Raw genomic sequence first — 26,931 nt, 5'->3', positions numbered from 1 at the left:
GCAAGTCCAGTCTGTGCTCCTCATCCAGTTGGGCAAATATTGCGCCAATGGCCAGTCCACTTGCATCCACTTTTACATAAACACAGCATAAAATACAAACCTCAACATCAACTGTCATCATGTTTTGTTCACCTGGATGGTGAATCATAGTGGTGGGGAGTTCCAGTTCTTCAATGGCACGCCTTTTCAAAGGCCAAGAGAAAGATCGGGGACCACCACCACTCTGTTCCTTTGGCCCATTCTGCCTCTACTGGATACATCAATCATTATAGCACTGCAACCCTAACCTTCCTTCAAACTTTTCACGCCTTTGATAAGAGATACTAGAAATGCTGTGCCTATGAAGTGCTATTCTATCCCTAAAATTTCAAACCAATATTTCAATTTTCAGTCACCTCTCAAATGGCCAATAGAGCATTAGTTTCCTCTTGAAAGTACTAGATACAAGATGTCAAAAAGAAAAAGGGATCAATCCTTACCTTTAACAGATCTCAAAAAAAGAAACGAAAAATACTTGGTGGAGAACCCAATGTAACAGCGGAAAGCTACGTCCAATTATCTGATAACAGATTAAAGTTGAGCAGAAAAACAATCAAAATGCCTCTTAGCCAGAGAAGGACCAGAATGGACTCTTCCAGTTCATATTCGTTCTCTGCCCATACTCTCTTGATCCTCGCTCTCAAATAAACTACCTTGACCAGGAAAAACAACAGAAGGCTAGCCGGATATTAATCGCAACCAGTCCACTAGACTACAATGTGAGATATAACTATTTATTTTCTAGTGTCCTACCTATAGAGGTGGCTTTTGTGTGCTCTGAAGCATGTCCCTTATTTAATCATATCGCAATGCATTGCTTCGATTTCCTAGACATGCAAAGATCTAACATTTGTTCACAAGAACTGGAGAGAACATAGGAAATAAGGGTATCACCTTCCAATTATCAAGACTCAAGGCACTGACAGGACATATAAACAATCTGTAATCACGGCTCAGACTCGATGCATTGCTGAGTGATGTATTGCCAAGATGCAGAACTGCATTAGTCAGCAAAAACAGATTTCCGTGGTGGTGTTCCACAAAATATTCCACCCCTGCTCTGCGTTTCTCCACCAGTTTCAGGCTACTTCCAGAACACCCTGCATCTAACAAATAAACCTAGGCAGCCCAAATATTGAAAAGAATAAGTGAACCGCTGGAGGTTTCGTGTATAATACAACTTAAAATGACAACTTTGGCCCAGCAAAGATTCAGATATAAGATTAAACATTTGGATGAACCCTCTACTGATTCTAAGTGAAGCATAATTACAGTCAGAATGCTGCTAGAATATGGAAACCTAGCCATTACAACAGATACTCGCCTCAGATGATGTCTTTGAGTTGATATTTATGGTCAGATACTGCCAATCCTTTGTTCTCGAAATATCTACATAATTGCTTGGATCTTTTTCTTCAAACAAGAGAATGTCTTGTTTATCTGATCCTAATGTATGCTTGAAGACCCTACACTATCAAGTCAGAAGTAAGGCAGTTGGAGACGAGAAGACAAAAAATATTCCCAGACAAAGAGATATAGAGGCTTCTTATCTCATAACATACCTGAAAGGCCGCAGCTTATCATCAGCTGTAGTGTAAAGAAGGCTGCGGTTATCTTTTGCCCACTCAACACTTACTACACCTTTGATTCTTGGCTTTGATAGCAACGAGCCAGTATCTAGATCTTTGACAAATAAGGTAAACACTTCCTTGCCACACAAGTCTACTGCATATGCGAGAAAACAATGGTTTTCCGAGATTTTGCATGTTCCAAGGTGCATGTATCCTGCATGATGGTTCCAGGTTTAAGATTTAATCTTTCTAAAACAAGAATAAACATAGACTTAAACTAAACTTTAGAAACCAAAGTGAGATATGGCAGCCTATTTCAAGCAACAATGATATGACAGTCGCTCTGATGATGATGTTGATGATGAGAGGGCGCCAAGCTAGATGGGCAGAGCTCATGCATGAGTTTAATTTGACGATTCGGTACCGAAGAGGGAAAGATAATAAAGTTGCTGATGCGTTGTCACGCATTATGCATAACATGAGTTTCATGGTATTAGAGAGTGCTCTAATGACCGAGATTAGAGAAACTCAAAAGGTGGACGAGTTTGTCCAGAGCCTTTGGCCTAAGGCTCATGTGTTAAAACCCGGGGAAAACGAAAAGGATGGCTTGGCATCCAGAAAAGGCCAAACTTATGCAAGATATACCATAAGGGATGGTATGCTGAAAAGAAATGGCAAGGTAGTAGTACCTAATCAGAATGATCTCAGGCAGAGAGTCATTCGACAGTGCCATGCTAGCCCATGTAAGGGACATCCAGGAGTCGAGAAGACATATGATCTCGTGAAGCGAGATCTCTTTTGGCCAAAGATGAAAAAGCAGTTTCATGAATATGTGACACGTTGTTTTTCGTGTCAGGTAAGTAAGGCCGAGCGGGTGAAGCCACCCGGACTTTTACAGCCCTTGGAGATACCACTAAGTAAGTGGGAGAGCATTTCCATGGACTTTATTGTAGGTCTGCCTATGACACAAGGTGGATATGATTCTATCCTTGTGGTGATTGATCGTCTTACCAAGATGGCTCACTTCATTCCAACTAGGGAGTCAGTTAGTGCCCCGCAAGTGGCAAATTTGTTTATTAGACATATATTTCGTCTGCATGGATTACCCAGATCCATAGTGTCAGACAGAGATGTCAAATTTACCGGTCATTTTTGGACTGCGGTATTTGAGACACTAAGAACTGAGTTGGGAATGAGTAGTGGGAATCATCCAGAAATGGATGGTCAGAGAGAAAGAATCAACCAAATTTTAGAGGATATGCTTAGAGCATATGTGTCATTGAGGCAACATACATGGGACAAGTGGTTGCCATTGTTGGAGTTTGCCTACAATGATAGAAAACATTCCTCTACAGGGTTCAGTCCGTTTGAACTGAACTATGGTTATAGACCAACGAATCCAACTATAGTTGGAGTACCTCAGAAAGTATCTACTCCCGCGAACTTTGTGGTTCAGATGCGGAAGATGCTAGCACTTGCAAGAGCTAATATCCGCCAGGCTATGGATAGAGCCAAGGCGTATGCAGATGAAAACCGGTCTATAAGAGAATTTAAGGAAGGAGAAAAAGTTTTTCTCAGAGTTCCTTCGCACTCGAAGTCGTTAACTTCAGGAGAGTGTGCTAAGTTATCACCTCGATATTGTGGGCCGTGGTTAATTCTAAAGAGAATAGGCAAGGTAGCCTATAAATTAGAATTGCCACAGGGTTGCAAGGTGCACCCAGTGTTTCATGTTTATCGTTTAAAGAAATTTTTGCATACTAGTGACTCATTAATCGAAGGTGTGGTTTTGTTTCAGGAGATAGAGGATAATGCAAGACGCAAACCAACAAGAATCCTGGACCGAGGAAAAATGCAAGTGCGAAATCGGAAGATACCCACAGTGTTGGTTGCATGGCATGGTCAGCCTCTATCAGAAGCTACCTGGGAATCCGTATACTAGTTGCGGAGAGTGTTCCCAGACTTTATCATCGAGGACGCTGATGTCTGAAAAGGGAAGGAATGTTATGCTCTAGCTGAGGTGGCATGACCTCGGAAGAATCAGTCGACATTTCCCTTAAGGATCTACGTTTGTAATATATTTGTTTGCGCTTCATGTAAATGATCGGGAGGGAATTAATGTCAAGGTCCTAGGTGAGGGCTGATAGCACCAGACTAGGTGGATTTAAGGCTAAGGGCCTAATGCAAGAAATGTGCCTAGGGGCAAAGGATTTCAAAGTATCCCAAGAGAGGGTAAAAAAAAAGATGCATTAATAATGATGGCATGTGGCATCTAGATCCATCTAGGGAGATGAGGCTTGTTGGAGTCAGTGAGAGAATGAGAAGGGACTTTCACGTATGTTTCAGATTTTGATTTTCTCTGTGTGTACTCTCACGCTCCAGCAAGGTTGGCTGGGTGGAAAGTTATGGTGCTAGCTACCGTGATTATCAGTAGTATAGTTGAGAGTATGTAATATGGGGTCTCATGGTCAGATGGATGGTGTACTTCAGAAGGGGACAATAAAGGATTACACGGGCTTTTGGTGCGTGCCTCGATGAGGTACAGGGTTTGCTTTCAGAGCAAGCAAGCAAGCAATACGACAGTCTGGTATGTACTTGATATTCTGCATTTGAGCCTTTATAGCATGCTGTGGAGAGACTCTGCTCTTCATTTGTCTCAGGTGATACAAGATTGGAAGGAATGGGCCTTCTTCGAAGGCAAATCTCGGATGCAGATTGCTAGAAGGTGATGGACAAAGAGTACTAAAGCCAAAAGAGTACCTGCTTGAGAACTCAGCGAGAGTTCATGGTCCAGGTTATCTGGAAATATTCATTGGTTGCAGACCTTGCCAAAGGAACAACGGGTTGAAACAGACCCTCAGAGCATGGTGCCTTGAAGACTCCAGGTTGTTCACTCATTATGAGGGGGACAACTAGACGATCGTGACGGCTGGATTCTTCCAGTTCGAAGGCAAGAACGTGACAGAAGATGGTGGTGCCGGGAGGTGCTACCAAAGATGAACCTATGTACCAGGGTGGTGTGCGGAAGCGGAACCAGACCTAGTGGAGCCGGAGCCACTAGATGAAAATCCAGGAAAAGCGTTGGACATCGAAGTGTTCTAGAGGACTACAACCAGGGAGTTACTAGAGCATCGTCATCGACGTGTTGGCATTGGGCCGAGATGTGTCGGTGAGAGGAGGTGTTGGAAAGGTCACCTCCCCATCTGTAAGCCCCCATATGAGGAGAGCACGGGGGAGGGAGATCTAGGGTAGTACCCCACAGAAAAAGAGAGAAAGGGGCTGCCACATAGATAGCATCATGGCTGTCATGTGGGCAGCACATCTAGAGCTGTTATGGGCAGATCACAGGGCCAGATTAGTGCGGAAGCATGGCAAATCTGTACAGATTACAGACGCCTGCTGTACGGCTGGCTTCAGGAACATGTACGGAGCTCGCGCAGGAGCCCTAGAGCTGGAACAAGCCTGGAGCAGAGGCAAGATAATCTGGGACAGATTGCGATGGATCTAGGACATGGAGGTGCACTGTTTGCAGCAGGTTTGGTGGGGTCTGGACCCTGAATATATAGGAGGGCATCTAGAAAGGAGGGCCAAAGCCCTAGTGTTGTGGGCCAAGGGCCCTTGTAATGAGAGCCCTTTAAGGGCGGTTTTCCAGCAGACTGGTCGGCCTGTTTGGGTCGGCCAGAATGAAGGTGCTGGTCAGTTTTTTGGAGCAGGCCTTGGGCCTATATAAACAGGCCATTGGGCCTCATTCAATCATCACTTGGAGCGGCAGTTGGGGAGCAGACAGCAGCAGCAGCAGCAGCAAGCCTAAACTTGGACCTACACAAAAGAGGAGAAGGAGGCTGACATAGAGCTGCAGACTGAGCTCAAGGTGCTGCCCACCTAGGCTGGCTTCCAGACAGCAAGCTGGAAGGGATCTAATAGAGAGTCTACATATGCTCAAGGTGGAGCACGTGGGCTCAGAGATCTACAAGTGTCAGGCTTGTAGTAGAAGGACCTTTTGCTATTGTATCCTCTCCTACTTTGTGGACGGACGGAAATATAAACAGTTGCCTCTATATTTGTTTTTTAGCATTGTCTATTTACTGGCTTGCACATCTATGCACGTTAAGTAAAGAAGTATGTGATTCCACACCTCACACGCACACTGTGTGAGCTCCTAGGCATTACTATCTGTCTTCCATTGTGCATACCCTCTGTTGGGTCATTTCTAACAAACCCTCTACCTGAGCTGTCATGTCACTGGCTCTGGGTCACGTTCGTGTCGAAGGCCTGTGGGGTGGGAGCCTGTATGTCCCGACTAATATCATATTCCCCAAAGCAAGGTCCCCTTCAAACACAAGTATGTGCTTACACATGATCGAGGGAAGACAATAGTATTTTCATTTGAGTCACTCACAAACAAGCATTTCTATAGGTAAACTTTTGTAAGAGGAGGTGATTCAGTGCAAAACAAACTCCAACCATATTCAGAATAACGTCTGGGGGCTTGCCGTATTCTTTGGCGATTTCATTCAAGTCGAGAAGTCGCTGCTCCTCGTCCAGGCCTTGGTGCTTCCATCCCAGAAATTTTGTAATATTTGACCTCAAAGTATGAAACCGAGACTTATTGTCATCGAAGTGTCGTTGCCTGGTGTAGACCGGATAATCCTGCCCTTCAAAGATTCTTGCGGAATATAGCCTGACAACATGGCAACAAGAATGAGTAAAATGTAGAAAGCCATGAGAGCATTCTTTACCATCCCTACAAATGCGAGATTGCCTGAAGACAGAGGACAAAGGCTCCTGAAAATTAAGAAGTGACCGAAGCAATGTTGTTCCAGAAGGATTAGGAACAAAGCTCTCGCATGTCAGAGAAAGACGAACCAGGGACCCCAGCGTTCCGGCGGAGCAGTCTGATCTCCGACTACACGGGACTTCATTTCGAGCTTCAACTGCTGCTGAAGGTCGCGGGTATCGGCCATGACGGTATTAGTGTAAAAGTTCTCTCGCTCGAGGTGCTGCAGGACGGCAGGATCATTGGGGTCCGACAGCCAATGGTAAGGATCCTCCCAAGTGATACCATGGGCGGATCTGAGAAAACATTTCTTCTTGGGCAAAGGAGGGCACTTCTGTTTGAGGAGGGTGGGCGAAGCTGATCTACGACGTCTGGCGATGGAGCTGAGGAAACGAGGGGCGAGGGATCGAGCAGGGAAGAGACCAGCATCACGCAGAGCTGCTAGCATTGTTTGCAGGCCAGCTTCAAAGCAAGCCGTTCATGGAGCTCTTTCAGGGGTTTGTCGAAGGTTTAAGGGTTGACTGTACCTTGCTCATAACACACTTTCAGCTGAGTTCCAACTGTCAAGGTCCTCCAAGCCCATAGAGAACCTCAAAGCTCAGGTGCTCTGAGCTAGCTGCCCACGTTCGATTCCGCTCCCTTCCAAACACTTCACTTGGGTTGTTTCCTCATAGTAGTACATTTTTATTTTTTTCAAGAGAAGCTTCATAGTAGTACCTACTCAAACACACCTAATGCTGCTCCAATGAACAGGCCAATATAAGGCAATGTTTGCTCACTACCTGTCACTGCAGGCCACGAGTGTTGTGCCCATGTGTGTTTGGGGGGGCGTGGCGAGGGCACGAGGGGGGGAGGGGCAAGGGAGAACCCTCAAGGGTCTACATTTAGTGTAACCAATACCAGCACATGAACGCATGACCTAGTCAACAACCCCCTAGGTTCTCATTCACAGAGAACTCATCATAAGCATGATGTTGTTGTGTCCTAGTATGAGCCCATTTGTTTTAATTCTGCATTTTAAGCTTTCAAATTCACATTTTTACTTCATTACGTGATAGAAGGGAATTTCGAAAAGCATAAAAAAGTCTTGTTGCTCCTCCAACAAAGGTAAGGTGCCATAGTAGGGGCAAGGGAGAACCCTCAAGGGTCTACATTTAGTGTAACCAATACCAGCACATGAACGCATGACCTAGTCAACAACCCCTTAGGTTCTCATTCACAGAGAACTCATCATAAGCATGATGTTGTTGTGTCCTAGTATGAGCCCATTTGTTTTAATTCTGCATTTTAAGCTTTCAAATTCACATTTTTACTTCATTACGTGATAGAAGGGAATTTCGAAAAGCATAAAAAAGTCTTGTTGCTCCTCCAACAAAGGTAAGGTGCCATAGTATTGGCCCCTTTACCCTAGATTGAGTTGCATTACAAGCAAGGAGGTTATTCCAATACCCCTTGTCACCAACCCATTATGCACCAACACCCGCTCATTGATGCAAATGCTCTATTAGCTCCCTAAAAGACCCTATAGAACCACTTGAAGACATCCTTGATCTCTCTCGTCCATGGCTATGTAGCTCTTGCTCCTCTAGGTTGGGCTCTGTATTGGCAAACGACCAGTACACATTCTCCCCCTAGTACACATTCTATAAACATGCTCCCCCCGGTGAATTCTAGCTCATCATGTTCCACCTATATCCCACTTGTGGTAATGGACTTCTTCTTAGGTCGCAAGACTCAGCACCTTCTACCATCCTCCACCACAATGCCTGCCATAACACTGCACACCCTTGGGTATGCAAACTCTATCTCGAAGAAAAGTTATCTCTACCAAATTGGCAAATACGGTTCCAAATTCCATACACTTCGCTAGCTCCTCCTTTCCATGAGGAGAGAGTGCTGAATGAATGAACACTAATGTGTGCCTCTCGAACATCCCCATGAAATATGCAAGGGAGGAATCGATTCCTATGCTTTGCTGAAACTCGCATCCCAAATGATCAATTTTGATGGTAGCTTGACAAATGCAATAAGCAAATCATTAATCTTTAACCTAAGAACCTTAAATCAAAACAAATAGCAAAGTAATTTAAGTTACTATCTTCTTTGCATCTTTTTCATCAAATTTTTCTTTGCAGAGGTTGATGGAACTTTTGCTCTCATCAATGCTGTAGGAAGGTCCTACAAATGAAGAGGGCTCTCAGAAGTTATTTGCAAAATTTAGCTCATTTAGCTTGCCCTTCCATCCCTAGATTGCCTTGAACCTCTTGAAACACTGCCTCTAAGACCAATGCTTGACTTCAGTCCAAACATTTCTTGCATTGTTACAATGATTGGAGCATCTAAGTGGCAATTCTGTGCCCCAACTATGTCGAGAGCATTTGTTGCACCATTTCTCATTGGCTCCAAGCTTTCCTCTAATGCCTAATTCCTACAAATCTTTCTTGAGTTTTGACTTAGTTTAGCTTTCTTGGACGTGGTATCTCCCTTCTCTCTTTTGTCGCCTTTCTTCCATTTCTTGGGTTTGGCTACACCAATTTTCTACAAAGCAATAGCTCGGTTCAAGGGGTTTTCATATGTCTTGGTCGGATTCACAATTTTTGGCGAGCATAAATCCATCTATGTACAGCTTGTAATCAATCACGCATGCATAGATTTATCATTGGGTGGTGTGCTCAACTGATAAATGAGGGCCCGCATCCATAAGACAACAACTTGTTCTTGTACTTCTTTAAGTCACCCAGCTTGGTGGGGACATCTCCTATCTCAACCTTCCAAGAAATGCCTCGAACATGTGCTACCAATTTGTAACGTAGCCAATCGTGAACTGGTTGAACCACCTTTGAGTTGCTTTGACCAAGTTACAGAAGGGGATAGTCTTCCTTGGTTGTTGCTCCATTTATATAACACATTTGCAAGTGACCATTTTGATCTTCTTCATCGATTCTCTTGAAGTCCTAGAACCTCACTTTAATGAGCTATGTGGATTTTGGCTTGGTGGTCATCGCCTTGGGGCTCCTTGGTCGGGGTCATTCCAACTCAACTCAGTTGGGCCTGCAAACTCGGCTTCTTGCACCTTAGTAACCATCTGGCACATATTCTAGTTGTTGTCCTAGGCCATGTCGGGGACAAATGCTGGCCCTTGGAATGAATGCTCGAAACCTTCATGCCACCACCTCGAGGACTCTCCCATAGCTAGCTCCTCTGGGTGCTTCAGGGACTGGTTCACCTCTAGTCCCTGCGTTGCAGTCAGACGTTGCAGTCAGACACTATCTCTTCATGTCCATGGCATCTCTTCATGTCCATGGCCCGATCTTCTTAATCCTCGTGCTCTCCACTACCGGGGGTCATTTGTTGCTCCAACTCTTTGTCCTTGGTCATCCATTCTTGGTTCCAAAATTGTTCTAGCTCACAAATTGGCTAGGTTCTACCAACTCCTTCTGCCCTTGGCAGAGGTGTTCCTCTCGACTAGCCGTGTACTATTTTGGCATCTCTTCGAGCGTGTGTTAGACATTGGTTCAAGCTTGAAGTACTCTGCAAACTGCTTGGGAACAATCTTTCAATGGTGTTGTGTTAATGCGATATATGCAACACTTATAGAACGTATCAAGATGAGTGTTTGTGCACACATAGTCTCGAATCAAAACACAACAATGAGTCAAGATGAAATGTAACATCGTGTCGGGTCGAAAATCATTTGACCAACGAAATAACTCAAAGATGAATAGGAAAGAATAAACCAAAATGAAAAAAATGATAGTTGAACCAAGAATGAACTGCTAAAGTTTGATAAAGGAATACTACACCCAATGTCCCCACGGAGTATACTATTCAATGCCTAGATCAAGTGGGCAAGAAGGCTTCTCGTACAAAGTAACGCGTAACCTTTACAAGGGAGCGTGATGACCTTTAAATCCTTCTTCCCGCCAATGATCATCCAAGATGGTGATGCTATTGGGCATTTAATCAAGGAGACATTAAAAAACGTCTGACACACAACCACCTTGTCACTGTCTCTAATTGCCTAAATGAGTTGACAGTGGGGCTATAAAAGCCCTAGCAGACAAGGCTTCGACTAGGAGTCTAACGACTCTAGTTAAGATTGGAGTTCCCCATGGTACTACGTTGGGCCGGTTGGGATGTGAAGGGCCGGACTTGGGCACATCCAATGGAACAAATGACTCATCCGAGAACCTCACGGGCATGAGAGAGGTGAGAGCGGAGGCAAAACAATTTAGATAGAAGATACATCTGTTTAGCCAAATTGCTTGGGGGGAGAATCCTAAATGACTCAAATGATGTTTAGAATGAGTCATAAATGACTTGAACGACACTGAAGTCCTGTGATCCTAAAAGAGGACTCAAGACTAGATGGTGGGCTCACCAAGCAGCCTCCCAACGTGTAGGGAGAATTCAGCCTAGTAGGCTCTTCCCTCTTCCACCTCAAGCCCTCATGCAGCCATTCAAGCCAAACTGCAACACAGGGGAATATCATGCTGCTGGAGGTGTGCATGAAAAGTTCCCTGACTATGGTGATGCATCTGAAGATAGTGGGAGAGGGGGAAGGAGTCTCACTTGTGGCTTTCTCACATACACAATGGGGGAATACACACAAAGGTGGAGGCTGAAAACAGTTTTCCTCTTCTTAGTTGTGAAAGCCAAAAGAACTCTAGTACAAAGAAATAGAAGAACCCTATATGTGGGTCTCAAACCAAACTCAGCTAACTAAGGTGGCATACTAACTGAGCCACGAACAAGAGTACATAAGGGTAGCTGTCATCCAACTATTATTCATGGGCGGTGTACCAACCGCATCTGCAGCTAACAAGTCGGTGACATAAATGCACAACGGTCACCCTGGCATATCACGAGTGGAGCTCGATATCTCAACACTCCCCCTCGAGCTCAATCCCAATTCCTGCACACCAAGCAGGTCTCTGAACTTGCGCAGCTTCTCTACGCCCGATGCCTTCGTGAATATGTCAGCTACCTGATCCTCTGTGCTGACATAAACTAGATCAATAAGACCTAGTAAAACCTTCTCCCGCACATAGTGATAATGTACCTCAATGTGCTTTGTTATTTGAGCTATGATGTTGGATTGGTAAGTCAGTTTATGCAGGCTCGAAGGAAACCGCATTTGGATGCGGCTACACGCATACTCAGGTATGTGAAGTCCACATTGCAGTATGGACTATTTTATGAGGCTAGGGTTCAGATACAGTTGCATGGATACACTGATGCTGATTGGGCTGGTAGTATTTCTGATAGATGATCTACCAGTGGATATGTGTTCTCTTTTGGGAGTGCTGCAGTCACTTGGAGCAGCAAGAAACAGCCCACAGTTGCCTTGTCGAGCACAGAGGCTGAGTACAGGGGTGCAGCAATGGCTACATGTGAGGTAGCTTGGTTGCATAAGCTACTCTATGATATGCATCAGTCTACAAATGGGCCAGTTGTCATTTATTGTGACAACATGAGCAGTATACACTTGGCAAATAACCCAGTCTATCATGCTAGATAGTCATATAAATCAAACTTCCTACTATGCGTCTGTACAGAGTAGGGTCTTCCAGAAGCTCACCTGCATTTGCGCTCAACTTCACATTCTGCTCCAAAGGAATTGAAATAGGCTTACAGCCTGTCATCCCATATTTGGACAGCATGTCCAATCCATACTGCCTCTGCAAGAGCTGTATCCCACTTGGTGATCTAATCACCTCAATGCCCAAGAAATAACGCAGCTCTCCCAAATCCTTCACCTCAAACTTCTGCTTCAATAGCGTGGTGATCAAATCATCAACATAAATGACAAGCAGCATAATACCTTTCTCTATTTTTCTCACATAAAGTGAGAAATCTGCCTTGGAAATCTGAAAGCCAATAGTGACAAGATATTGTCCTATCTTGTCAGACCATGCTCTAGGTGCTTGCTTCAAGCCATACAAGGCTTTCTTCAACCTGCAAACAAACTCAGGATGAATAGCATGAACATAACCTGGTGGCTGCTCCATAAAGACCTCTTCTTGCAAATCACCATGCAAGAAGGCATTCTTTACATCCATCTGATATAAAGACCATCCCTTTGATGCAGCCATAGCAATGACTGCTCTTACGGTTGTCATCCTTGCAACCAGACTGAATGTTTCTTCATAATCAATGCCATATGTCTGTGCATACCCCTTGACAACTAATCTTGCCTTGTATCTGTTCACAAAACCATCTGCATTGTGCTTCACCTTATAAACCCACTTACAGCCAATTGCATTCTCGTCTTTAGGCAAAGGCACCAATTCCCATGTAGCATTTGCTTCCAAGGCATCCATTTCTTCATCCATGGCTTTCTCCCATTTTTATTTTCCCATGGCTTGCTCAAAAGAAGTGGGTTCTAGTTCCTGTATCACTTTGACCATATAGGCATAGTGAATGGTTGTAAATCCATCATATTTCAGCCTATCCACAGGATACTTGACTCTGGTAGACGTGCGCAAAATAGGCTCACTTCCAGGTGCTCTCAAAACATCCATGGTCTTCCTTACTCCAGGTGTAACAATAGAAGGAATATCGAACTCATCATCAATGCTCTGTTCTAAGCCACTGGATTCACCATCCACATAAGAGTGACCTGCATTCACATCAAACATGGGCTGATCTACCTTCTCTTTTCCTTTTCGTGATACCTGCATACCACTATCTGCATTGCTTTGAGGAGATTCTCTTGATCTCAATCTGCCTGTCCATGGCGAAGTATGTGAACCACTACTAGAGGACACTACAGCTTCACTAATATTTTGTGATTGCTGCTGTGAATTCTGTGCAGCATTACCATTTTGTGCATCTACGTCAATCGTCACATTTACTGGTTTATACCAGCTGCTCATCTCATCAAAAACAACATCTCTGCTCACTATAAACTTACAAGTAGAAGGGTTATAACATCTATACCCTTTCTGCTACAGAGAATAACCAATAAAGATACACTTCTCAGCTTTTGGATCCAACTTGGACCTCAACTCATCTGGCACATGAAAATAGGCAATGCAACCAAAAATTTTCAAATGAGAAATATCTGGTTTCCTACCAGTATACATCTCCTCTGGCATCATGCCACGTATTGCTGCAGTGGGAGTCCTGTTCATTATGTAAACTGCTGTAGCAACTGCTTCAGCCCAATAATAATCTGGTAGGTCTTTTTCATTTAGCATGGCCCGAGATTCCTCTCCAATATGCCTGTTTTTCCTTTCTGCACGTCCATTTTGCTGTGGGGTATGACTGCATGAATATTGCTGCTTTATGCCATGCTCTTGCAGGAACTTTGCAAACTCATTTGAGAGGTACTCTCCCCCTCCATTTGACCTTAGGCATTTTATTTGCAGGCCTGTTTCTTTTTCAACCATAGCTTTAAAAGCTTTGAAATGCCCAAACACTTCACTTTTCTTTTTCATAAAATGCACCCAAACTTTTCTGCTGTAGTCATCAATAAAAGTGACAAAATAATGACAGCCTCCAATAGATGCAGCTTTAGTAGTCCACACATCAGAGTGGATTAATTCCAATGGCTTCTTACTCTCTTGAACATGCCTAGGAAATGGTTTCCTTGCCTGTTTTCCAAATTGACAGGCTTCACATACCTTATGCATTTCTGCAACCTTGAATTTAGGCAATCCTCTGCAACAATATTTTGGGCCTACATTGATTTAAGTCATTGTACATTAACATGACCAATGCGTTTATGCCAGATATCAATATCTGCAACAACACTTGTCCCATGTGCAAACATTGCTGCACTCAATTCAGGCATGTCCGCATCCAACGTAAACATCCTGCTCTTCTTCTTTCCTTTTGCTATCAAGCGACCGTTATTTTTCATAGCCTCAACAAAGCATCCATGAGGATTAAATTTGACCTCTGCAAGCCCTGCTCAACCATTTAACCAACAGAAACCAAGTTCTTGGTGATATTCGGCACATGAAATACATCAGACAGGTATTTCTTTTTCCCATCCTGCATAGACAATGGAATTTTACCAATCTGCACAATAGGATGTGCAGTATCATCACTAGTCTCCACAAATCCTAGTCTTTCCATTTTCCTTGCATCCTGCATCCATTCTGCATGACCTGTCATGTGGTTTGATGCACCTGAGTCAACATACCACACATCATTACTTTCTTCTGCACTTGTCACAGAATTGGTCATGTGTTGCACCATAAACAAATGCTCATTTCTGCCATCACCCTGTCTACTAGAGGATGCATAATTGCCTTGCTGCAATTTTCCATTCATAATGTCATTCTGCTTTTTGTAGCAGTCTTTAGCCATATGACCCATTTTACCACAAGAGTAGCATTCAACATTGCTGTTTGCATTTTGACCTCTCTGCCATCCACCACGGCCTCTTTGGCTCCCCCTGCCTCTAGAGTTACCACGTCCTCCTCCAAAGGATTGGTTTTCTTGAGTTTGCTACATATTCTAATTTCTACCACGGCCTCCAGATCGGCCTCCTCTACCTCTACCTCTTCCAGCATTTGAGTAGAAGATAGTTTCTTTTGAAGTTCCTCCTGAAGAAGATGCACCACCATTTCTCTGCTCTTCAGAAATTAGAAGAGCAAACAACTCAAAATTAGGAAAATTTTCACGGACGGCAATGGATGTCCGGAACTGTGCATAATCCTTTCCTAGACCATTCAAGGTCACAGAAACTAGATCATCATCTTCCACTGGCGACCCAATGGAAGCAGGTGCATCTGCAATTTTCTTCACCTTCATGTGGTAGTCATTGATGCTCATATTTTCTCTCTGCACATTGTGCAACTCCTGCTTGAGCTGCATTTTCCCGGCTTGCGTATTTGTGCTGTACATTTTTGCCAAAGTATCCCTTGCCTCCTTTGGCGTACTTGCATCCTGAATATGCACAATCATAGAATCCAAAATACTGATAGACAGCCAGTACATAACTTTTCTAGCTCTCTCATGCCATCCTTTAAATGCCTGCATTTCCTGTTGATTGGGAACATTAGGAAGAACTGGTTCTTCTTCATTTCCTGTAATGAACTCCCAATAGCCTTTTCCCATAAGGAAATTCGTCATTCTAAACTTCCATGCTTGGAAGTTGTTCTTGTCAAGCTTTTCAGTGACAATCTGTGAAAGAGAATCAGACGCCATTATAGAACACTGCAAAATATTTTGTCACTGCAAAAAACACAGCTTCTGCCTCACACGGGCAAATCTGCAAAACTGATGAAAGTGGTATTTGACCACATAGTCACTTCCTAGTGACGATTTTGCATCAACAGGCAATAAGGATGATTCTGTAACTCCCAGTATCTCTGCACAAAGGCATACGATGCAATTTCTGCGGTAACTTTTCATCGACCTGCAGAGCAGTGGTCAGACAGCAAAAACAGGGCCTTTTTCTCAGTGCTTCGGAGAACTTTCGCCTCCAAAATGGGCCCCGAAATGGCCTCGAATCAAAAAAATAAAGTCACCAAGGGCTTTGCCCTTGCCCGCAACATATACTGCCCTCTCGCCACACCGTGAAGGGCGTCTCAACCTGAGACAATGCATGGAAGACCTCTCCATGTGAACCCAAGAGGTGCAGCATGCCCATAATGCCTTACAGTGCCAAGTCACTGACATGTAGTGCGAGGCGATCTTCCAACGGCAAATCCTAGAAGATGCCTGCCTCAACATTCAATGCCTTGCACAATTGGTCGCACAAGCCGGCATTTCCATAGCTTATAGCTATCCAAGTTGTTTCAAATCCAACTTGGCAACCTAGCTACCCTGCCTCAACTCATGCCTTCGCACCCACCCATCATTCCTCCCGTTGCTTGGGCCGCCACCATCACAAACTAGGATAAGAATGGGGAAGAAGTCATGGATGGATGGACATTTTTGGTGATGCTAGAGGCACATGCAGACGGTCCTCTGATGTCCAATCCAATCCAATTGACACCTAAAGCAAAATCGGTCCACAGACAATGGTCTGCATTGTTGAGATATCGAGCTCCACTCGTGATATGCCAGGGTGACCGTTGTGCATTTATGTCAGCGACTTGTTAGCTACAGATGCGATTGGTACACCACCCATGAATAATAGCTGGATGACAGCTACCCTTATGTACTCTAGTTCGTGGCTCAGTTAGTATGCCACCTTAGTTAGCTGAGTTTGGTTTGAGACCCACATATAGGGTAGAAAGTGAGAGAGAGGATGGAAATCTGTTTTTTCTTGTAAGAAAGCCATTTGTGAGCATGGGAAGCTTGTCTTTGATGCTTTTTGGTGTTTCAAGTTGATAGGAGCTTAGTAGGCTTGATTGCTAAGGTGTGTGTGAGATCTAATCACCCCAAAGAACAACAAAAGTAAGGATTTTTGTCAAGTTTTGAAGTAGTTTTATGTTTTAGAACTCCACTTTTCTGAAATTTTGCATTTTGGCTTTCATAAAGTGTTTTGTTTTCATTGAGTAGGTAGATTAGGTAGTTTATCATCCCCCCATCACAAAAAAACATGAACAGAAACTTCCAAATCTTCACAAATCATCAAAAACCAATCGGCGAAACTGCATGTTCCTATCCCCACGGGTTGGTGCGATAGTGCTACCTCGCCGACCAGTGCCATAACCGTATCCCACCGACTGGTGCCATAATCGTATCCCGCCGGTCAAACTTGTGTTGACTTGGTGCCATAACCGTATCCCGCCAGTCAAACTTGCATTGACCTTCGCCTTAGCATTATCCCGCCGACTTGCTGTCCCACCAACTGTTGCCTTGATTGTATCCCGCCGACCTGACACATGTTAGTACCTAACCCACTACCCAAATTAATTACTGTCAGTTAGCTATCTCACCGATCAAACTTGTGTTGACCTGATGCCATAAGGCTATCCCGTCGGTCGTTGCCATAGCTCTATCCTGCCGATCATTGCCATAACTCTATCCCACCAGCTGTTGCCTTAACTCTATCCCACCGGTCATTGCCATAGCTCTATCCCGCCGGTCGTAGGGATAGCTCAGGGAAGCCACAACAAGGGGCTACTGCCCCTTGACCCCACATCGAGGCGAACTCAACCTAGAATTGAGGCCTACTGTACCAATGAACACATGATCTTGAGATTTAGGAAGTGTTCTACAAGATCACCTTGAGCCTAAAGATAGTGCCTCAAATACCATCTTGTCTACCTCCATACCTACCTTGGCATCCTCAGGGTCAGTAATCTCAAAAGTCGGTTCTCACTCATTGCAAGAACCACCACCAGCTGAATTATCCAGCTCTGAAGAGTCCACGAGTCAGGATAGAGACTCAGAACCCTCCAATGTTAGAGCCTCAGTAGCTGTGGACTCCATCCCCCCTGATCTCCACTCTCCTACCCCATCTATAGCAACAGCTACATTAAGGGAAACCTTTTCCAATATCATGAGAAGGTTTGGATTGATAGACCCAATAGAGTGGCTAAACCCATTTGCTAGACAGACTAGTGCAATGTCAGAGGCTCAAATGATGGCCCAACCACTGATGTCAAAAGCCATACTCAAGGAGCCAAGTCCCACAATACCTAATGGCAATCAACCCCCGTCATACCAATTCTTTGATGATAGACAATCCTATCGGGAGGGATTTGGACCCACATCCTCACAAGGCCCTCAAAATCTAGAGCAAAGGGGGCACAAGAATAACCTTGAAGGCTCCCAATTAAGGCTCTCCACCATAGAAGCCCCTATGATGCCTCCTTGGCAGCAAAGCATGGGAGATATCCCCTACCAAACAAGTGCCCCTTATAGGCCTATGCATACCACTCCCTAGAGGACCTCCAGTCCAACCTGTTAGGCCCAATTTGACCCAAGTCACAATGCTAATGCCTAGTGGGCGTGGATCCTCCCATCACAACCTTGTTCCATCAAATCCATGGAACCCTTCATCAAGACCACCACTATATGGGACATCGCCCACCATTCCACAACCTCCTCCGATATCACAAACGGTCCTTACAGATGAAGCTATGAGAATCCTAGTGCAAGCTCTAGGAATGGGGGCCACTGCTCCACCACCTATGTTTCCAAGATGGGATACCAACCCCTCAAGGAGCAAGCCTATTACAATCTCCAAGCTAATCACCAAGTTTGTAGGAGAAGGAGACCCAATCTCCCACGTTGAGAGGTTTGAAAAAATCTGTGACGCCTTTGGTGATATCAAGGATCTAGACAAGGTCAATGCTATTAGCTTGAGCCTTTATGGCAAGGCTGGACAACGGTTTAGAGCCTTAAACCCTGAGGAGAAAATAAATTGGGACACATTGCATAAATCCTTCATTGTGGGGTTTGCCCCCAGTGGTCCCAAGTGGAACCCAATTAACCAGCTTTATCAGGTGACGCAGAAGGACATTGAGTCCTTAAGAGACTATATCACTAGGATTAAGCATTTAAACTCGTGATGTGAACCCCATGAGAGGATGAGTGATGTGCAACTTCTGCCACGCTTCCTCATAGGGCTACGAGATGCTAAGCTGCATGATCATTTGTTTGCTATGAATCTCACATCATTCGAGCTATGCAGCAAGATGGCGATATGCCTAGGGGATAACATGAGGGAGAAGCCCCAAGAGGATAAATCCTTAGCTTCCTCTAATATGTCCCAAATAGCATAAGCTTCAACCTCAGAAGCAAGTAGGAATGCAAGCATTATGCCCAAGGCGCTCAACATGGAAGAGTTGGCCACAGATCTATTAAACAAGTTGAGCCAACAATGGAAGATAGAAGCACCAACAGATGCTCCTAGAACCCCCCATCTATTTCCACAAAGAGATGACATATGGTGTGGGGTATGCATTGCAAATCATCCCACTAAGGAATGCCCTCGTCTTAGAGCTATGCCAACACTCTACTGTGCCCATTGTGCTCGTTGGGGAAATCATGACACATCCCAATGTCATTATTCTAGGGTGATTCCTCAACCCATGTATCAACAAAAAACCCATGATCATGTCTTTCATGACACTTGAACGTTTTCTTTTCAAGGACAATTCAATGTCAAATTCATCCTCCTCCTCCTCGTCATCATCATCCTCATCACCTGATTCTTCTACATCACTTGATTTTTCATATTTTTCATCTACAACATATATTGATGGCTTACATTGTGCATTGGTATAGCGCTCAATATCATTGAAATGCTTTTCCTTGCTTACCAGTACACAGGCAATTAAGCCATCCATAGATCCAGTGACAAATATATTTGTAGTTTCAAAATTAAGGCAACCAAAGTGTATTTTATATTGTCCGCATGTCTTATTTAATGCATTCTTCAAACATGATACATGATCCATGGCCAAGAACACCACAAGAAGGAATTGCACTGGGGGAGAAGCGATTGTTATCAAGCTTTTCAACAAACACTCAAAGCGATCCTCGTTCCAATTTCTATTTCTGCTTGGTCCATACATTACATCCAAAAAAGTAACCCCTATTGCCATTGGCTCTTGGTACACATTATGTATAAATTCCATTCCCTCCATGTTTGAACCGACTGTGTAGAACCTCCAAGGCCGGGTGGAATTAGGTCCATGACTTGAACCTTCACTTTGTCCCATAATCCACCTCAAATACCCTTTGTAGCATCAGGCAATGGTGGAGTTTCCTTGCCCTGTTGAAGCTTCAGTTTTAACCATGAATCAGAGAAACCACGAATCCGATGATACAATTCTAGAGTAATTTTAAAATGTAATTTGCACTCATACCAAATTTTTAACATTAAAGGCCGTTCTGCCGATATAAACATATAAAGTACTTCTTGTAGTGCAGCATCTCTCTTGATCTGCATAGCTCATCCTTCAATATCAAGAATCATGGCATTAGTATTTGTTTTAGTTATGACTACTCTACCTTCCTTAATGTCATTTTGAATTTGACCAATTTGATCATCACTCAATCCATGCATGCATCTAAACATTGAGACTATGGGTTGCTTACGGCATTTTCCATCTTTGAATATTTGCCTGCAATGTAATCCTCAAGGATGGAGATCCAACCATCATAAATGGCATCGCTTGTAATTATCATATGTACATCCTTTGTGGCAAAGCTATTGCCCAATGTTACCTTGCTAGTGTCAATGAAAGCCTACAAAATATATGAATCCATTAGAATGCAATAATTAAGAAAACATTCTGGTAAAAAATGATTCATAATTAAAATATGTACTTACATCCTAATTCTCACAATCTAGATGTCCTTTTGCAAGCCCTTGTTGTGCTTTCTTGGGTTTGTTAAAGAGAATCCATTGTCCCCTCACCTGCTTAAGTATATCAATGTATGGAGATTGTCTCAAGATATTTTGAGACTCCAGGTTTGCCATCTTTGATATCTTCACACAAAAGCGTGTGGGATAATTCACTACAATCCTTGCCTGACGGGTGTGGTAGTCGTTCTTTCTTTGGGCCGTGCTGTTATCATCATTAGATGTGAATATTTTAGCAGCATATATTGTCCAGATAGTATCCAGTAGTAGCACTTGGTTAAATTCTTTTAATCTACCCTTTCTAGGGGCTGCTTTGTTTCAGGATTGAAAGGCATTAAATCCGCTATAGCAGCAGGAGGCCTAGAGTTATAACCGAAGTTTGCAGCAAGCTTCTCCACATGCTCTTTGTTCAACCCTCTATATACATAGCTTGGAGGAACTTTTTGACATCTTGCAACTGGAATTGGAAATGTTACATGCAACCCGAATGGGTAGTATTTTTCATATTCCACCAAGCCTGATGGTTTCTTTTGCCCTTTTTTTCCTATGACCTTTCCACTTGGCTCCAATTCACTACCAATGCTTCTTTCCACAACTGCTAGCATACCCTCTAGAGGTGTTCCTTCCTCTGGTACATCAATTATAGTTAGCTTTCCTTTCTTTGCCCCTTCTCCACTACCACTTGGTGCTTGAACCATAGTCGACTTTCCTTTCTTTGTTCCTTCCCCACTCTTGTGCTTCTTTAATGTTGCTGAACTTTGCGATATGATTCAATGATTGTTGTCACTGTGTCAATTTCATTTCCATAAATTGATTTAACACTTATTCAGCCTCTTGAGTGCATGTTGTCATCTACATCAGACTTCATACGAGATGCTTCATAATCGCTAGGATCCAAGAGAAATTTCTTATTTTGATTTATAATGATTAACAATCCAATATCTCCCTCTTTTCCAACCACATCTTCTATGATTTGATGTACCAATCCAACACAAGTGTATGCACTTTTATTAGGTAACAAAACAAATAAGTGAACTCGTGTCAACTGTGCTCCCTCAATACTGTATATGTCAAAGTACCAAGGTATGCTTTTTTCTCCAAATCCACTTACAACTTTCTCAACCTTCTTCACATTTGTGTCTTTCCTGTAAAAAATCCAAGCAATATACAAACTATCATCTTTATAATCTTTAATGTTAGAAAAAACACATTATCGATAAACATATCTGAAATAGAATCGAGAATTAACAATAGACATATTGGTAGATTTGAGAAAGCACCAGGGTCTAGGGAGATTTGGCCATGCGGCCAAATCTTATGGGCTTCTTTTAAAGCACCAGAAGGGGAGGTTTGGATGTGTGGCCAAATCTTATGGGCTTCTTTCAAAGCACCAAAGTTTGGGGAGATTTGGCCTTGTGGCCAGATCTTGTGGGCTTCTTTCAAAGCACTAGGGCCTGGAGAGATTTGGTCATGCAGCCAAACCTTTCTAGCTTCTTTCAAATCAGTCAAATCTTTCTAGCTTCTTTTAAATCACCTGGGTCTAAGGAGATTTGGCTGTGTGGCCAAATCTTGCTAGCTTCTTTCTAATCACGAGGGTCTATGGAGATTTGGCTGTGCGGCCAAATTTTTTCAAAGCAGCAGGGTTTGGGGAGATTTGGCCGTGCAGCCAAATCTTTTCAAAGCACTAAGGTTTGGGGAGATTTGGCTGCGATACGAAATCTTTCTAGCTTTTTATAAATCACGAGGGTTTAGGGAGATTTGGCTGTGCGGCCAAATCTTGCTAAATTCTTTCTAATCAGGAGGGTCTAGGGAGATTTGGCCATGCGGTCAAATCTTTTCAAAGTAGCAAGGTTTGGGGAGTTTTGGCTGTGCGGCCAAATCTTGCTAGCTTCTTTCTAATCACGAGTGTCTAGGGAGATTTGGCCGTGTGGCCAAATCTTTTTAAAGCAGCAAGGTTTAGGGAGATTTAGCTGTGGTGCCAAATCTTCCTAGCTTCTTTCAAATCACCAAGGTCTAGGGAGATTTGGCCGTGCGGCCAAATATTGTATGTTTTGAAAGAAGCTAGGAAGACTTGGCCGCATGGCCAAATCTCCCCATTTAAAATTCAAAATTCAAATCTTAAGATTCAAATTTCAAATTTGAAAATTCAAAATTCAAAACTCAAAATCTTAGATTCAAATTTTAAAATTCAAAATTTAAAATTGAAATTCTGAATCTTAGATACAAAAGTCAAATCATATACTAAAGACCTTACTTTCAAATCACACTTCAAGATTCGTACTTTTACAAGAATCTTGCTTTCAAATCATGGTGTTTCGGAATGGAAAAGATGGAGAACATGCAAGAATCAGGTACACTTTCGATTTCTTTTGTATTCTTACTTGGATGATTGAGTAGCCATTGTTGTTCGTGAGCTTGTGCTCTTTGGATTTCAAGCAAGCAAGCAAATCTATTCGTTTCCTCCAAAAACCAATTCTCTTATTGCATGCAGAGGAGTTTTGGGGCTAGAATTCTAGGCCACGGAGCATCATAGGTAGGCAGGAGCAAGGTAGGCTAGAAGAAGAGCGAGGACGGAGTGGGATGCCGAGTGGGGAGAGCAAGGAGACAAGGGCAAGAGGAAAAGAACATGACAGAGGAGGCACCTTCAGCATAAGGGAGGGGACGAGGGAACACAGCATGAGGGAAAGAGCAGGCGGAGGAGGCATGCTCAACGTGAGGGAGGGGGACGCCTTCGGAGGAGAGACCTCGAGCGACGGAACATAGCACGAGGGAAAGAGCAGGCGGAGGAGGCATACTCAGCGTGAGAGAGGGGGATGCCTTCAGAGGAGAGACCTCAAGCGATGGAACACAATGCATGGAAAGGGAGGAGAGGCTGCACGGAATAGGAAGGAGGGCAGCACGGAACAGGAAGGAGGGCAACGCGTGGAAAGGGAGGAGAGGCCACGCGGAACAGGAAGGCGGGGGCAAGCAAAAGAGCAGGGGCAAGCAAAAGAACAGGGCGTGCGGGGCTAGGTGGGAGGGAAAGGGAAGGATGGAGGGGGCTGGGTGGGAGGAAAAGGGAAGGATGGAGGCAAGGAGGAATGGCCACAAAAAGCATGCTCCCTCCAATCCCCCAAAAAAGGATGTAGAGCCAAAAAAAAAAAAAAAAAAGTCCTCTGTCTAATCCAACTATTGAGTGTGGAACCTATGGAATGTTTAATCGGTACTGGAAGTTTAAAATCTACATAGTTAAGTGTGTGCACATTGTTAGGCCAAATCTGGGATGGGGAGCCTCCCATTTCCCATGTGCATGTGAGTCCACTTCCCTTCAAAGTTATCAGGGGCATACACTTTCCCATTGAAATGTAAGGTCATGGGTTCCAAAAGGTAACCTCTCAAAAAAGGTTTCCTCGAGTAGCAACTTCCCCATCAAGGTGAAGATACCAACCATTGCACGCAAGTGAGCTTTATCCAGTTTGTCTCATAGTACAAATTCCAACTCTGATGCTGACTCCACAATGGAGTGAAGGTACTTGAAAAGCATGACTTTTTTTTCCTTGCACAACGATAATTTAATTGAATACTGACAAATATTTGAAAGGTATGACATTGATCTTTTTTCTTTATCTTTTTTTTTGCAGACCATTGCTTTGTGGTTGCAAGTTCTGCACACTTGACAAAATATCAAGGACTAGTGTTGCATTCTTACTTTTTCTCCAACTAAACTAAAATGGTGTTTTTGAACACCACCTTTTTTTGAGAGGAGACAAAAAATGCTTCGTTGAACTCAAACATATGACGTTTTTTTTCGGCTAATGCAGAGCAATCACACTCCAAACTGTGAGTTTCATATACACGGCCAAATCCAGTGAGAAAGTCAATGGAGTGCACTTAATGCATTGTAATTGCAACCCCTCAAAAAATACCATGCATTGGTTGAAACCTCAACATTTGACATTTTATTTATGTTGATGCAAACCATGCACATTTGTGAGATTTGGATGGACTGCCAAATCAATGGGAAAAATTGATGAAAAACATTGAATGTTACATAATTACAACCCCTCAAAAATTCCCAAATTATCAGAATTTTCCCAAATTCTCTAATATGGTGTTAAGAGAGAAAGAGAGGAAAAGAGAGGAAGAGAGAAAGAGATGGAAAGAAGAGAAGTAGAAGAATGAGTAGAAGAGAAGATTGAAAGGAAGAGAGTAGAAAAGAAAGAAGAAAGAATGAAAGGAGAAAAGGAAAGGAGAGATGAGAAGTAGAAGAAGAGAAGAGAAGAAAGAGTAGAGGAGAAAGAAAGGAGAAGGAGTAGAAATGAAGAAAGAAGAAAGAGACTTAAGAGAAAGAGGGAAGTAGAAGAGAGAAAGAAAGAAGAGAGAAGGGTATATGCAAGAGACAAAGAAGGGAATAGAGAGCAAGAGAGAAAGAGGAAGAGAGAAAGGGAGAAAGAGAGGAAAAGAGAGGAAGAGAGAAAGAGGAAGACAAAAAAGAGAGGATTCAGAGAGAAAGCGGAAGTGAGAAAAGAGAGGAAGAGAGAAAGATAGGGAAAGAGAGAAAGAGGAAGAGACAAAGAAGAAAGAGAAAGAGAGAAAACAGAGGAAAAGAGAGAAAGAGAGAAAGAGAGAAAAGAGGAAGAGAGAAACAAGGGAAAGAGAGAAAGAAGAAACGGAAGGAAAGGATGAGTATGGTGGACATGATGGATTTTATTTGTAAAGGCATGATGTCACATGTACACGCGATGTTCGAGTTTGAGACCATCATGTGGGAGTTACAATCAACACTCTTGTATGATGGTGCTTGAATGTCAAAACTATGGGCTTGCCTCCCGATCTTGAATTTGCAAGCAAAGTATGGTTGGTCAGACAAAAGTGTCTCGGCCTTAATGAGGTTAGTGCATAATTTATATCAAATGATGTTTAGATCTTAAATGTTTTAATAGTTATTAGTATCTCATTTTAAAAGTTTCTTGCATATGCCAATTGCAATAGGTTGCTTTAGAAGATGTTGCCTATCCCAAATACCATGCCCACATCAAGAGATGAAGCAAAAAAGATGTTATCAATGGTTGGGATGGACTATGACACCATCCACACTTGTCCTAATGATTGTATTCTCTTTCATTATGAGCATGGGGCTTTGGTTAGTTATTTGGAGTGTGGGGCACAACGTTATAGAGAGGTCTTGCAGGGTCAAAAGATCCCAGTGGACACTTTCCCATCATCGCTAAAATACAACATATGTTCAAATGCAAGTTCGTAGTGGAGTTGATGACATGGCATGCTACACATCGTCCATTGATGACACTCTAAGGATTCCTCTAGATTGTGTTGCTTGGAAGCATATAGACAATATGTGGCCGGACTTTGAAGCCATGCAACTTACATCTTGGGCTTGCAATGGATGGCGTGAAACCTTTTGAGTTACGTTGAACACCTTGGTCAACATGGTCCATTGTCTTGGTGAATTACAATATCCCACCATGGTAACGATAAAGAAGGAACACCTCATGCTTGCCCTACTTGTGCCAGGGAAGTACAAGGCTAAGAAAATGGACGTGTATATGGCACCTTTGATAAAGGAGCTCCAAACCCTATGGAGGGGCATACGTGTCTTTGATATTTCTAGAGCTTCGAGGCACACCCATGACATTTTCATTAGGGGAATTTTGATATGGACCATGAATGACTTTCTAGGATATGGGGAGTGCTCAGATACGTGCTTGTAGATCTGGGCATGCATGACGATACTTTTGTGCCAAATGTGATGTGATCCATGCATGCATGCCTTACAATGACCTTTTTATGCATGCATGTCAGACTTACTATAGCTGGGTACCATGCTTATCCTATTTATGGTAGCGGTTTCAATGTGCTTGCATGACACTCCAAACATATGAGGAAAATGGTTTATGAAGGTCATGCTCGATACCTTCCGCTTGACCTTCTTGCATGTGAAGGTCAACTTGATTCACCACCACCCGTGTTGAAGGCAAGTGACTAGACTACCTCTTGGAGGGTGAATGGAGAGGAGCCTCCTCGTGGTATGAAGAGGCTATCAATATTTCATGGGCTTCCATATTGGGGTCAATTGCAAATCAATCAACTCTTGGATTCCATGCATATCTTCAAGAATGTGTGGGCTTCTATTTGGGCACACTTGGTTGGTGACAAAGACACAAGAGGAGTGCGAGAAGACTTGCGAGCCATGGATAGGATGCCTTAATTTTGGCCTTGAATGTGTGGTTCAAGAGTGATTCTCCAAAAAGCACCATGGATCCTTTTCGAGAGAGAGGAGGCATTGGTCAAGGCAGACATTGCCTCTTTTCAGACACCAATGG

General features: G+C 43.4%; 1 protein-coding gene across 1 annotated transcript in view; it reads right to left on the bottom strand.

The window, feature by feature from the left end:
* The window catches only part of LOC147896306 (uncharacterized), a 98,995-nt gene extending 92,109 nt beyond the window's left edge, over positions 1–6,886 (bottom strand). The window contains exons 1-5 of the mRNA XM_087382655.1: positions 6,474–6,886; positions 6,101–6,288; positions 1,602–1,824; positions 1,364–1,505; positions 934–1,158 (exon numbers count right to left, since the gene is read on the bottom strand). Coding sequence (XP_087238781.1) covers positions 934–1,158; positions 1,364–1,505; positions 1,602–1,824; positions 6,101–6,288; positions 6,474–6,832 — 1,137 coding nt within the window. The 5' untranslated portion in view covers positions 6,833–6,886. The remainder of the gene's footprint in view (positions 1–933; positions 1,159–1,363; positions 1,506–1,601; positions 1,825–6,100; positions 6,289–6,473) is intronic.
* Positions 6,887–26,931: the final 20,045 nt, after the last annotated feature.

This window comes from Dipteris shenzhenensis, chromosome 12 (assembly GCF_047967505.1).
Source record: "Dipteris shenzhenensis isolate YYH24624 ecotype China chromosome 12, Dip_SZ_1.0, whole genome shotgun sequence".
Classification (NCBI taxonomy): Eukaryota; Viridiplantae; Streptophyta; class Polypodiopsida; order Gleicheniales; family Dipteridaceae; genus Dipteris; species Dipteris shenzhenensis.
Note: the sequence above shows the minus strand (reverse complement) of the source record. Positions and strands in the feature narration are given on the sequence as shown.